General features: G+C 39.7%; 1 protein-coding gene across 1 annotated transcript; it reads left to right on the top strand.

Moving 5' to 3' along the window:
* The first annotated feature begins 548 nt into the window (after window positions 1-548).
* Window positions 549-12,871, top strand: LOC149280870 (kelch-like protein 26). The gene is made up of 3 exons (XM_089500020.1): window positions 549-595; window positions 8,932-9,114; window positions 11,290-12,871. Exons 1-3 carry the CDS (start codon window positions 549-551, stop codon window positions 12,869-12,871), a joined length of 1,812 nt encoding a protein of 603 aa, XP_089356146.1.
* Window positions 12,872-13,130: the final 259 nt, after the last annotated feature.

Below are 13,130 nucleotides of genomic sequence, written 5' to 3' on the forward strand. Positions count from 1 at the left end.
CCTCTATGGTCCCGGCTCCAACTTCATTTTGTAAGACTGGAGACTTAAGCAGTACCAATGCAGGGGCTCTGTCCCAAGGGTGGGACTCAAAAGGGGAATAAGGGGCAGAGCCAATGGGCCAGCAAACTGAGGTGGCAAAAAACTTTGCACCAGCCCTGAGCACTAAAGTGTATGTGTGTGTGAGTGTGAGTGAGTGAGGGGGAGGGAGGGAGTGCATTGGCATGAATGTGTATGTCTGTTAACATGAATGTGTAGGTATAAGGCATGAGTCTGTAAGTGTGTGTGTTAGAGTGTGTTTGTGTGAGTGAGTTACAGGGTGGGGGGCAAGGATCTGATGGAGTCACTTGTATTTACCTGTGAAACGCTGCACTGTCCCTTTAAATTCTAAAATCCAGATTTCTAGTCATGTGGATTTTGAAATATCCTTTTATTGGATTTGGAATATTGTAATATATTTATTATATATTTATTATTTGGCAGAGATAAGACAAGACTTACACAGTTGTCGCTGTTCCTTTAAGCCGGTTACCTGAGCCAGCCCCGGGAACATGGCGGAGTCCGGAGGAGGGGAGTTCGTTTCGGTCCGGCAGAGCAGGTGAGAGCTATGCGAATGGCCATGGTGCATTCATAACACCCTGGGCCTGCTTTCACTCCGTCCTGGGTAAGCCCAAGCTAACCTATGCCGCCCTAAGAGCACGGAACAGAGCTGAAAGTGTGCAGGCTGGAGGCGGGGAAGTGGAGCAGGAGAGCCCGGGGATTGACAGGAGTTCTAGGCCTCAGAAAGGGGTGTGTGATGATATCACGCAAATCACCTCCAAACATAAACGAAATGCCAGCTGGCAGGTTGTGGGTCCTTCGCGTTACTACGATACCTTATTAAATGTGAAGAACTATCTTAAGTGAGAAAGTTCCTTAATTTACAAGAAGACTGCGAATAAAAATAACACACCTAGCAGGGTAAGTGTGTTTTTGACAAGCATTTAAGATGAACACTAGTAAGTGTAATCTGAAGAATTTCTTATCTGAACTATATATAATTATATAGTTAGTATTTTAATTATATTGTATTTAATTAGACATATGTATGGTCTGTTAAAGTGAAATGCTTGTGTATGTATTTCCACCATATGGATACAAAGAAGAAACTTTTTTTTGGTTAAAATTTCTGTAATTTTTAGAAATGTGATTATATAGGAGATATATGTTACATATATACATATAATAGTGTGTGTGTGTGTATATATATATATATATATATATATATATATATATACACAAACACTATTATATCACATTTAATGGTATTTGGGGATGAGTTAACAGGAACAGAATAATTCCTTCTTGTTATATGAATTATGTTCAATAATCCGGGCTCTCCCTAATTTGCAGAACTTAAAATGGGGATAAAACATTACCTTAGCATAATTTGTAAGCTTTTTCAGGAATAGTGTTACTGATTAGGCTAACAATGTATTACTTACCAAATTAAGTATGTTCAAATTTACAATATACAAAAAATGTGCAAATTTTTAGGAGAGATGACGTAATAGAAATAATTTAAAGGGACACTCCAGCCATCATGTGCACTTCCAATTCCTATTGGAAATTCATAGAGGGATTCAAAATACAGAATCCCCAAATATGCATTTGCCCCTTTCCTGCCCGCCCCCCCAACAATTTGCCATAAAATATACTCCCCACCAGTTAGCTCTAGCACTGGCTCAGCAAGCACTTCGGGGGGTTTAATGACACCCCAGATGCTCATGCACATAATGCACTAGCATTGAAGTGAATGGGAATGCTTTGCTACTGCTGATTGGCAGCTCCAAGCAGTCAATCAGTGATGCTCAAATGCCAGACCACTGAGGAGAGGTTCCGTTGGAGCTCTGGTTTTCTGTCACAGTGTTTAAATAAAATTGTGTATGCCTTATGTGGAAGTTGAAGAATTTTGCTGATTCTGGATGTCAGTACAATGATCTTTACCTCATTGCTTATTCTGCTGATAGCAGATAAGATAACACTACAATCACCTGTCTACCTCATTTCTTAGTTTACTTATGTCTTGTTTGTGTCTCGGAAGAATGTGTACATATGGTATGTTTTCGTATGTTTTCTTTGCTCTAAGTGCCTTGTTGCAAAAGAATCAGAGTCCGCCACGACAAAGGACAAGTTGTCCCTTTCTTGACCTTCTGTAAGTAAAGATTTCACATGTCTGGGGTGGGGGGGTATTTTTATTGACCTCTTTAAACCGTGTGTGTCAGCAAATCAAAGTAAATATACCAACAGATGGCTAGACAATATGCTAATAACTGTTTGCGCTTCTTTGCCTATATATTGTTAGAAAATTAAGGAGGGGTAGAGAAGTCTGCGAACTGGACTCTCCCCTGTGCGCACTTGAATAAAGAAGCTCTTGCTTACTCAACTCATTGAACTGGTGTCGTCAGATTTCTTGCCGACATTCACACTTACCTTCAATGGATTGTGTCTCTTACAGACTGATGGATGACATGTTCCCTTTTGGCTTGCTTGCTTGATATCATATATGATTTGCACGGTATACATATTTGTGCTTGTTGGGCTTAGAATATTCTGGGTTATCTATGTTGAAGAAGTTGTGTGCATATATGCTTAAAATAATTATCAAAATACTGTCTGCGCTTCTCACCCTAATAAAGTTGGCAACAAATATATAAACATAATATAAATGAGAGGTTTTGGTTATATGAATTGGCCAAAGCATAATTAAGCTCCCCCGCCACGTCAAGGCACACTCTCAATAGGGTGAGAACCTACTCTCACCTCCTACATAGTGGGCACACAAAGCAGTTTATACTGTTACCAAAACCTTATTAATGTGTTGGGGGAGGTGCAATTAACCCCTTAGTTCCCCTATAGACGTACCGGGACGTCCAAAAAACGCCCACAAAGAAACCCCTATGGACGTCCCGGTACGTCCAGCCCTTCGTGCAGCGTCAGGGACACATCCCTGCCGCTGCACGGGAGACCAGGCTGTCGTTTGACAGCCTGGACTCCCCACTGACAGCAGAAGCCGGCTTTGCCGGCTTTCTGCGGTCCGATCGCCCGTAACAGCTTCCGGCATGAAAGCCGGTAAGCTGTTACCGGTAAACTGCCCGATCGCGCGACCGCGCAGCTGCAAACGCGCGATCGGGCATTCCCTTCCGGGTTACGTCACTGCTGACATAACCCGGAAGGTCATCGGAGGACAGGATATCCCCTGCGGGGATATCCTGCCCTCCGATGAGGCACAGAGACGCTGCGATCTCTATGCAGGTCTGTGAGGACCTGCATAGAGATCACAGTGTGATCGGTGCAGGGGGATCGCGGGGAGGGGAGTGAGAAACCATCTCTCTCACTCCCCCTCCCGGCCTGTAACAGAAAAGCTGAAAAAAAAAAACGTTAGTCCATTTAAAAATAATATTAAAAAAATCATTAAAATAATATAAATACTAAAAAAAATTATAATGTGGGCTGTGATGTCATTGTGACATCACTGGCATGTTCAGGAGGTCCCTAGGAGGACCTCTAACCATTTCTGTGTAAAAATAATATATAAAAAATAAAAAAAAAAATGTAAAAAAATTAAAAATAAAAAAAATTTAAAAAAAATATATAAAAAAAAGATTAAAAAAAAATTATTAAAAAACCTTACTTCCCATTGCCCTAGCATAACATCTAGCCAGTATAACCCTCCTGCCCCCGTTCACAACCCCCAAACCCGTTAAGCCATAGGCATAAAAATTATACACCTAATAGAACGCTCCCTGGTGCTGGGAAAGTCTGGAAAATCTATATAAATTAGGTATTTCTGAAATCAGGACACCTGAATTAATAAACTTGGAGGGGAGTTTCCATCACTTTACCTAATTTTGTGAGGATTCAGAGGGAAAATGTAAAAAAAAATTAGTTTAATTTTCTAATCTTCGCTAGTTTTTACTAAATTTCTCATTCTAAATTTCGAGCTAATCATCCAACTATGGTATCAAACGAAAGCTCTATCTCTCCTTGAAAAAACGATATATAGTTTATATGGGTACACTATTCACAGGAAAAGAGAATCATTGCTAAACCAACATACCCCAAAAATGGCAAAATTGCTCTGGGCTTTGAGTTACCAAAAACCCCTGGGATTGAAGGGGTTAAACCTCCTCCCATTTAGGCGGGTGAGCTTAATTATGCTTTGGCCAGAAGCGCAGACAGTTTTTGTTTTTTGTATACATTGTACTGCCAACACTGTATTTGCAGCATGCTCACACTGTTTGGTAGGCCTCATATTATACATTTGTATTATTTGAGCCTGAGACTAGCTTAGCGCAGCGACATTTTTTCTTTTCCCTGTTAAAATAATTATCACTTAACAGAAATGCACTAGTTGAGCCACAATAGAGGAGTTATTTAATTTTTAGTTTTGAGCCACAATAGAGGAGTTATTTAATTTTTAGTTAAGAATTTTAATGGGGTCTACAAAATCTCTTTTATGGACAATTTAAACATATCCATTTTACAAAACATACTTGAACAACATATGGCAACCAAAACAAACTTTTTTTTCACTTCCTCTACCATAAATGGTGATCACTTAATAGGCTGCTTACACAACCTGGTGACCTCACTAATCTCCACACTGAGGATCCGGTCACTTAGTATGAGTTCTGCCTGCCGCCAGTAACCCTTTCAGGACAAGGGGTGCAGTTAATTACTGGATGTTGTATAGAATTGTAGTATGGTGATGGAAGATTCTATTTTCTTCCTTTTTGTTTCCAGCTAGTTAGGGTTGGATCACCTAAGTAAATCCTGTAGATATTTATTCAGTGAGGCTTTTCTCTTCCTAGTAGTTAATGCGTAGTACATCTACATTAGATATAGCTAGAAGTAAAAGAAAAATGAACCAGTTTGAAAAAAGACTGTTCTGAAATAGCGTTATGTTGCTGTACACAGTGACCTTACTTTTTGCATGATTTGTAGAGTGTAACCATATTGTGTTGCCTTTTGTGTCGCTTGGATTATTAATGCAAATTTTATAGCAACAAACAATGATTGCCTGGCAATATGTTTCCCTGGTGAATACATTCACACCCGGATGTAGATTGGGTCTAAATTATTTAAACAAGGAGATAGTATGTTTACTCTTAGCACTGTAGTTTTCATACTGATTGCTACTAAATGTATGTAACAGTAGCATGCTCTAAACTATTCATGTGAATGTCAAGTAAATGTAAAGGAACAGTTTACACTTCCTTTGCTGAAATTCCAAGATCCAGCTATTTTCTCCCTTCCCTGAAGCTCTATGTGCATGTTTGGCGGTGCAGTTATTTGTTTTTGTTAGTTGCTGGTCTAGTGCTGGAGTATGCCATTGTAAATATAGCCTTTTTCATGGTGCACAAGCCTTGCAGGGCACTCCCTTGGTCCAGAGCTCAGGTGACAGAACATATATATATATATTGCCCTTTTTTTTTTTTTTTTTTTTAGATTGCTTTCTGCACAGGGGGAAGGGTGACCACATGTCTTATTTCCAATTTGAAAAATGCTCACATCCCAAATGTGGCCTTTTTGCACCCCCAAAACCTGACAAACCCATGCATGTGGGGTATCGCTGTACTCGGGGGATGTTGCTGAACACATATCGAGGTGTCGTGTGACAGTGGCATATACCAGAGCTATAAATTCATACCTAAAGTACGACGTGTGGGTGGGGAAAAATACACACAAAAAATACTACTGCAAACTTTGACAAGGCTGGTGGTAAAATTAGTGCATGGAAAGAGTTAAAATACCAGCATTTGAAATACCCTGGGGTGTCTAGTTTTCAAAAACATATGGTCTTATTGGGCACACTGAATTGTCCAGGCTCAAAGATGTACCAAATAGGGCAAGGGCAGTGGATCACCAAAGTGGATATTAAATACCTGAAGGAGATGAGACAAAAGAAGGTTAAAGAGCCTACCTACCTTTTGTATGAACACAATGCCCAATTTACTGTGATCCTTTTCTGAAAGTTCAGTGAAGTTCCAGATCTGGTAAGAAAAATACCCAGGTAACATTTATACTTTTTGTAGGCCCTCCTTAAGTTTGCAGTTGAGGTTCTTATACCTCCCTGAAAGGAAAAGACTTGGTATTTTGGAAAGAAATATGTCAGTCTTGCATATTTTGTTCCAGATATGGTCTATATACATTTACCCTGAAAGACGTTTTGGGTAGTTTGGATTTTATCCACTGCTAGACCTTGATAACCAGATACATCTTGCATTTCTTAGTAATGTGCAGTGTGTTTTGTGCAAAATTTGCATGGATACCCATATCTATGATATCTATATAATGAACCCTTAATAAGAGAGTATGGATACACTTTATGCTCAATACATACACTCATCGGCCACTTTATTAGGTAAGCCTTGCTAGTACCGCATTGGACCCCCTTTTGCCTTCAGAACTGTCTTCATTCTTCGTGGCATACGAATGGCTATTTGAGTTACTGTTGCCTTTCTCTCATCTCGAACCAGTCTGCCCATTCTCCTCTGACATCAAGAAGGCATTTTAGTCCACACAACTGCCACTCACTGGATTTTTCTCTTTTTCAGACCATTCTCTGTAAACCCTAGAGATGGTTGTGCGAGAAAATCCCAGTAGATCAGCAGTTTCTGAAATACTCCATCCTCTCGCACCAACAACCACACCACGTTCAAAGTCACTTGACAAAGGCTGATTTTACTTTTTGTACCCTTCGTGACAATGGCCGTTTTAACATTTCTGTGCCGCTCGTGTTTAGCTGTAATTTTCTTCTTTCCCATTTACTGAACCCACACACATTAGATATTGTTTTTTTTAGGACAAGAAGGGCTTTCTTTAGATGACATTGTTTTGATTGTATCATATTATTTACTATTAAAAAAAAGTATAAAATATGGTGAAAAATTTAGAAAAAAGTGACTTTCTAACTTTTAATTGAAAAATCTTTTACTCATCTATAAAAGGTAATGAAAAAACCTGCTAAATAGATTCTACTATTTGTCCTGAGTTTAGAAATACCCAATGTTTTTATGTTTTTTTGCTTTTTTCTACACATTATGGGGCAATAAGTACAGGTAGCGTTTTTGCTATTTCAAAGCCATTTTTTCCAAATCTGGTAATTCTTCCCCCCATGTGCCATTTCGGGTATCTTTGAAGCCGGCCAATGCAATTTACCCCATCAAGTCATATATTTTTGAAAACTAGACAGCCCAGGGTATTCCAAATGCTAGTATTTTAACTCTTTCCATGCACCATATCTACCACCAGTCTTTGTCAAACTTTGTGGTAGTAATTTTTTTGCATTTGTTTTTTCACACCCATTTTACTTCAGGTATGAATAAATAGGTTCTGGTATATGTCCCTATCATAAAACACCCCAATATGTGTTTAGCAGCATCTCCTGAGTACAGCGATACCTCACATGAATGATTTTGCCTGGCTGTTTGGGGACAAAAGGGCCACATTTGGGGCATGCGCATTTTCATTGTTGAACTTTGGCGTTTGGCGATCAACTGCCCATGCTCTATTTGGGACATCTTTGAGCCGGGCCATTTCAGTATGCCCAACAAAACCATATATTTTTGAAAATTAGACACCCCAGGGTATTTTAAATGCTGGTATTTTAACTCTTTGCATGCACACATTTTACCAGCAGAATTTTTTCAAAGTTTGCAGTAGTATTCTTTTGTGTGTATTTTTCCCCCACACACCTATGTTATGTATGAATTTACAGCTCCTGGTATATGCCGCTGTCACACGACACCCCAATATGTGTTCAGCAACATCTCCTGAGTACAGTGATATCCCACATGCATGGGTTTGTCATTTTTTGGGGGAACTAAAAGGCCACATTTGGTACGTGTGCATTTTTCTAATTGGAAATTAGATGTGTGGCCATCCTTCCCCCGTGTTAATTGGGACATTGTTGAACCCGGCCAATTCGGAATTTTATTTTTTTTTCCTATTTTTTTCTAATTATTATTTATTTTATTTTTACTTATCACACTGTGATTAGAAAGCTGGGCTCCATTGACTTGCATGGTTGAATGCAGTACCTGTATTCAACATGCAAGTGGAGCCAGAGTTCTCTAGAGGGTCTGGAGACCTTCTAGCGAACTTTTGCATCTTTATTGGTTTTTTCCCGGGCCGCCGCCATCTTGCGGATGGTGAAGACTGCGTGCAGCTGCGGCTGTGACCGCTCCCTGGAGCGGTCACAGTCCATCCTGGGGTAAGTGTTTGGTGTCGCTGGATGCCTCCTGATCGAGGCATTCCAGCGACACCATTTAAGTTTAGGAGGTGATCGTTGATCGCCTCCTAAACGCTTTTAAAACGGGCGTCCGCCACCATACAATGTATGGCGAATGTTGACGCCCCGAGGAGGGGCCAGATCGTGGCGTTGCTGCATGCCTCGAGGTCAAGGCATTACAGCAACGCCGTTTGGGTGAAAAAATCGATCACGGATCGTGATTTTTTTTTTTTCCACCCGTTTTAACAACTACAACTGAACAATGCACATTTGCAATGACTTAACCATCTCCAAATTGTAAGGTGAAATAAGAAGGCTTTTTTTTTTATGCCCTCCATTTATTTTTTTTTGTTTACATTTTTTGCATAGTCCTGTATCACTAACTTACAGTTTTGTTTCTGTACTGCTTTCTGCCACTACCATGGAAATTATAAAAACTGTAACTGGAAATATTGCTGCATATGCATTGTTGGTTTATTTATAACTTACTGTTTCAGGATGTTTCTTCATTCCCACAATGCAAGACAGCTGACTTTGCATAAGAACAATTTTGAGTAATATTGCTAAGTCTGTTCTCGGTCATGTTGTGTTTTACAAGATTATAAGCCAGGCGGTTGGTAACTGATGGTCTTGTTCGCTTCTTTCCTACTTTTCTTTAGCATGGCTGACAAGAGCAGCATCATGAAATGTACCTTCTCTGCTCCTGGACACAGTACTACTCTTCTACAGGGATTGACAGCGCTGCGTGCTCAGGGTCAGTTGCTTGACGTTATTCTGACTATAAACAGTGAAGTGTTTCAAGTGCACAAAGTAGTCCTGGCTGCCTGCAGTGATTATTTCAGGTGAGATTTGGTATCAGATCTTATATCTCTGCCGTCTGATGCATGATGAAGTGTCACCTTAATTAGTCCTTTTGTAGATCTGCTGCTTGACCATTGTTGAAGAACTCGTGTTGTTTGTTTTAGATTATGAAAAAGTTGAATATTTGCCTTCATATGAACGCATTGACATTGGTGATGTAGGTAAATTTGTAACTACCACCTCAAAGCTTGGTAGGGTTTGACTGCATTTGTTCGGAACTACAAGACCTCGCTTTGCTCGTACAAGACCTTGAGAGATTTAGCTGAGCAAAAAAAGTGTTGTACATTTATTCTACTCATTTTGGCAAAAATGTACATTGTGTATATACAAGACCTTTATGGGTAACTGCTACGTATCTTACTATCTTAAGACCAAAAAAGTTATGTATAAATAGTCTAAACAATGTTATGTAGTAGTGGTATTGTTGAAATGTTGATAGATTTATATTTATGAAATTGTCAATAGTTTTTTTTTATTTTTTATTCATTGATGTATCCATTCTAAATGTGAATGTATTACGTTTTCATTTTATAACACATGTATAGCATTAAGTTGATGGTTGTGGTGACTTTTATGTGGATGTAGATCATTCAGAATTGCATTTGTTTACTTGTATAACGTTTTACATTCTCAGGTTTATGATATAACGCTTTGTGCATGGTTGGAGCACACAGAGCATGTAGGACAAGACTATAGGGTTTCCTCCAGAGACGGGAGTATTTTAGCAAATCAACATTCTTGGGGACCAGTGTAAGGAAGGTTTTCACTGGTGTAGTTCACTGGACTTCTGACAGGAAAGAGGGACCAGCATACCCTCTGCTGGCTTAGCCTTTGTAGATGGAACACAGATGTAATCTGGCCAAAGGCACCATGTGCTAGTGTACCTCTCCATATACCCCTTTTCACAACACGTTGGGAGCTCATCCACAGCCTAGAGGCCCACCTCTGCAGAAAGGTACCCAAAACCTCTGAAATGGGAACACCTTTGGCCTTAAAGTACAAAAGTACTGGCCAACTATTTTGTTGGTCAAAAACTTAGCACAAAACATAATATAATTTAAAACAAATGTTTATTGAAGAGCCTATTAAACATAATCACATTATGTCCAACTGGACCAACTCATCAGTCCTCTCATACTGTTTCACCTCCCCTCAACCACAGACTAGAGTGTAAGCTCACAAGAGCAGGACCCTCTTCTACTTTGCAACAATTTGCTATTGTTTGTGATTTTTTTTTATTTATTTTACTGTAATAGCGCTAAGGAATCTGCTGGTGCTATATAAATAATTATAAGGTAATTTATAGAGAGAAAGGAAAGGGATGACTCAAGTGAAGAAGGTGAAACTAAACAGCCAATCAGAGCACATTGTGGCCTAAAGCCCTCCCACTCTTCCTGTGTGGGAGCAGATGGACAATGGGAGAGAGGACTGCACTTGATTAAGCATGTAATGGACATACCTTCTGTAGAGCTGGCTCCTCTCTGCTAGTGTCGCAGTCCCTTATATTTATCCAGAGTTTACAAGCAGCACACGTTACGACAACAGTGGAGTAGCTCAGGCTACTATGAATCAAGTAGGTCTATTTTTGGGTGGCAACTCAGGGCCCCATGACATATCAGGGCCCCTTGCTTAATCTGCCCCTGCTAAGGTTGCATAGTTTAATAGTTTTGGAAGACCTTTTGCTATTCCTTCTTCCTTATGTATTTTCTCCACACATCATTCACCATCCAGCACCAGTACTGTTTAGTGTCTTCCAGTTTCAAAACTGACACATAATGTGGGTTAAGTAGGGGACATTCTGCTGCAGCTTTTTTTTTTCTTTGCCCTTCATGTATGTTCTAGTACTTACAAAGTAAGTAAAACATACATTCTTCATTGGTAGGATTTTGGGCTGCTTTTTTTTAACAACATAAAATATTTATTCGCCTGTGCCAAAAATGAGAGATGCTTGATGAACAATGGTGGGGAAATCTATCTAAAAATAAGATGTAACATTGGGTAAGGAATTCAACTGTAACATATTAGTACTTTGGGGAAGAAAAGTTGTTAGTATTCCAATAATTATTCCATAATTGTGTACATAAATCCACTGTTTAATGACAAAAAAAAGAAATGTACCCAACACAACCTTGATAAAAATGTTTTTTTGTCTACAGGGCAATGTTTACAGGAGGAATGAGAGAAGCCAATCAAGATGTTATTGAATTAAAAGGTGTGTCTCCTAGAGGACTGCGTCACATAATTGACTTTGCTTACAGTGCGGAAGTTACACTTGACCTTGACTGTATTCATGATGTCTTGGGAGCTGCTGTCTTTCTCCAAATGGTCCCAGTTGTTGAACTCTGTGAAGAGTTCCTAAAATCTGCCATGAGCGTTGAAACCTGTTTGAACATTGGACAAATGGCAACAACATTTAGTCTGGCATCTCTGAAAGAATCGGTGGATTCTTTTACATTCAAACACTTCCTTAAAATTTCTGAGGAAGAAGACTTCCTTCATTTGCCTTTAGAGAGACTGGTTTTCTTCCTCCAAAGCAACAAGCTTAAAAACTGTAGTGAAATAGATTTATTTCGCTCTGCAATTCGTTGGCTGCAGTTTGATTATTCCCGCCGTGCCTGTGCTAGTCAAGTTCTATGCCATATTCGGTTTCCGTTGATGAAGTCTTCGGAATTGGTGGATAGCGTTCAGACTGTTGATATTATGGTGGAGGATGTTCTGTGCAGACAGTATCTTCTTGAAGCTTTCAACTACCAAATTCTCCCATTCCGGCAACATGAGATGCAATCTCCTAGAACTATCATTAGATCAGATGCCTGTTCTCTAATAACGTTTGGTGGCACGCCTTATACAGATAACGACCGGACAGTGAGCAGCAAAGTGTATTACTTGCCAGATGTTAATGCTCGACAGTTTAAGGACCTAAATGAAATGGAGGTAGGATGCAGCCATGCTTGTGTTGCAGTGCTGGACAATTTTATTTATGTTGTAGGAGGACAGCATCTGCAGTACAGGAGTGGTGAAGGAGCTGTGGATGTCTGTTTCCGGTATGATCCCCATTTAAATCAGTGGCTGCGCATTCAGGCTATGCAAGAGAGCAGAATTCAGTTCCAGCTTCACATGTTGTATGGTATGTTGTATGCTACTGGAGGAAGGAATCGGTCGGGCAGTCTATCATCTGTGGAGCGATACTGCCCTAAAAAGAACGAGTGGACCTATGTTTGTTCTCTTAAACGCAGAACATGGGGGCATGCTGGTGCAACGCTTGGTGGTAAGCTGTATATATCAGGTGGCTATGGAATATCGGTTGAAGACAAGAAAGCTCTACATTGTTATGATCCTTCTATAGATCAGTGGGAGTTCAAAACACCAATGAATGAGCCAAGAGTCCTCCATGCAATGGTTGGGACCAAAAACAGAATTTATGCTCTTGGGGGAAGAATGGATCATGTGGATCGATGTTTTGATGTGTTAGCTGTGGAATATTACACCCCAGAGACTGATGCATGGACAACAGTAAGTCCAATGAGGGCTGGGCAGTCTGAAGCAGGCTGCTGTTTATTGGATAAAAAGGTTTATATTGTAGGCGGCTACAACTGGCACTTAAACAATGTGACTAGTATTGTGCAAGTGTATAATGCAGAAAATGATGAGTGGGAAAGAGATTTACACTTTCCGGAGTCATTTGCTGGGATAGCGTGTGCACCTATTATACTACCCCAAATAACAACTCAGAGGTAACTGGACATTTTATTGTAGAAGACTATGGACCAACATTTTTGTTTTATGTATTTAATATTTTTATAACTTTGAGTGTTGTACGTAAGGTTACAGATATGAGCAAATGTTGCATATGTAATATTCCTCTCTAACATATCATATGCACATAATACAGGGACGGTTGTGTTAATATAATATTTTTTTTTTACTTTTGTTCTGAATTATACTGTGATGTGATCAGCAATAAGAGAAATTGACTGTATAGTATACACATGGTTAT

The sequence above is a fragment of the Sceloporus occidentalis genome, unplaced genomic scaffold, assembly GCF_023333645.1.
Source record: "Sceloporus occidentalis isolate IW3139 unplaced genomic scaffold, rSceOcc1.0.p SCAF_145, whole genome shotgun sequence".
Lineage (NCBI taxonomy): Eukaryota > Metazoa > Chordata > Lepidosauria > Squamata > Phrynosomatidae > Sceloporus > Sceloporus occidentalis.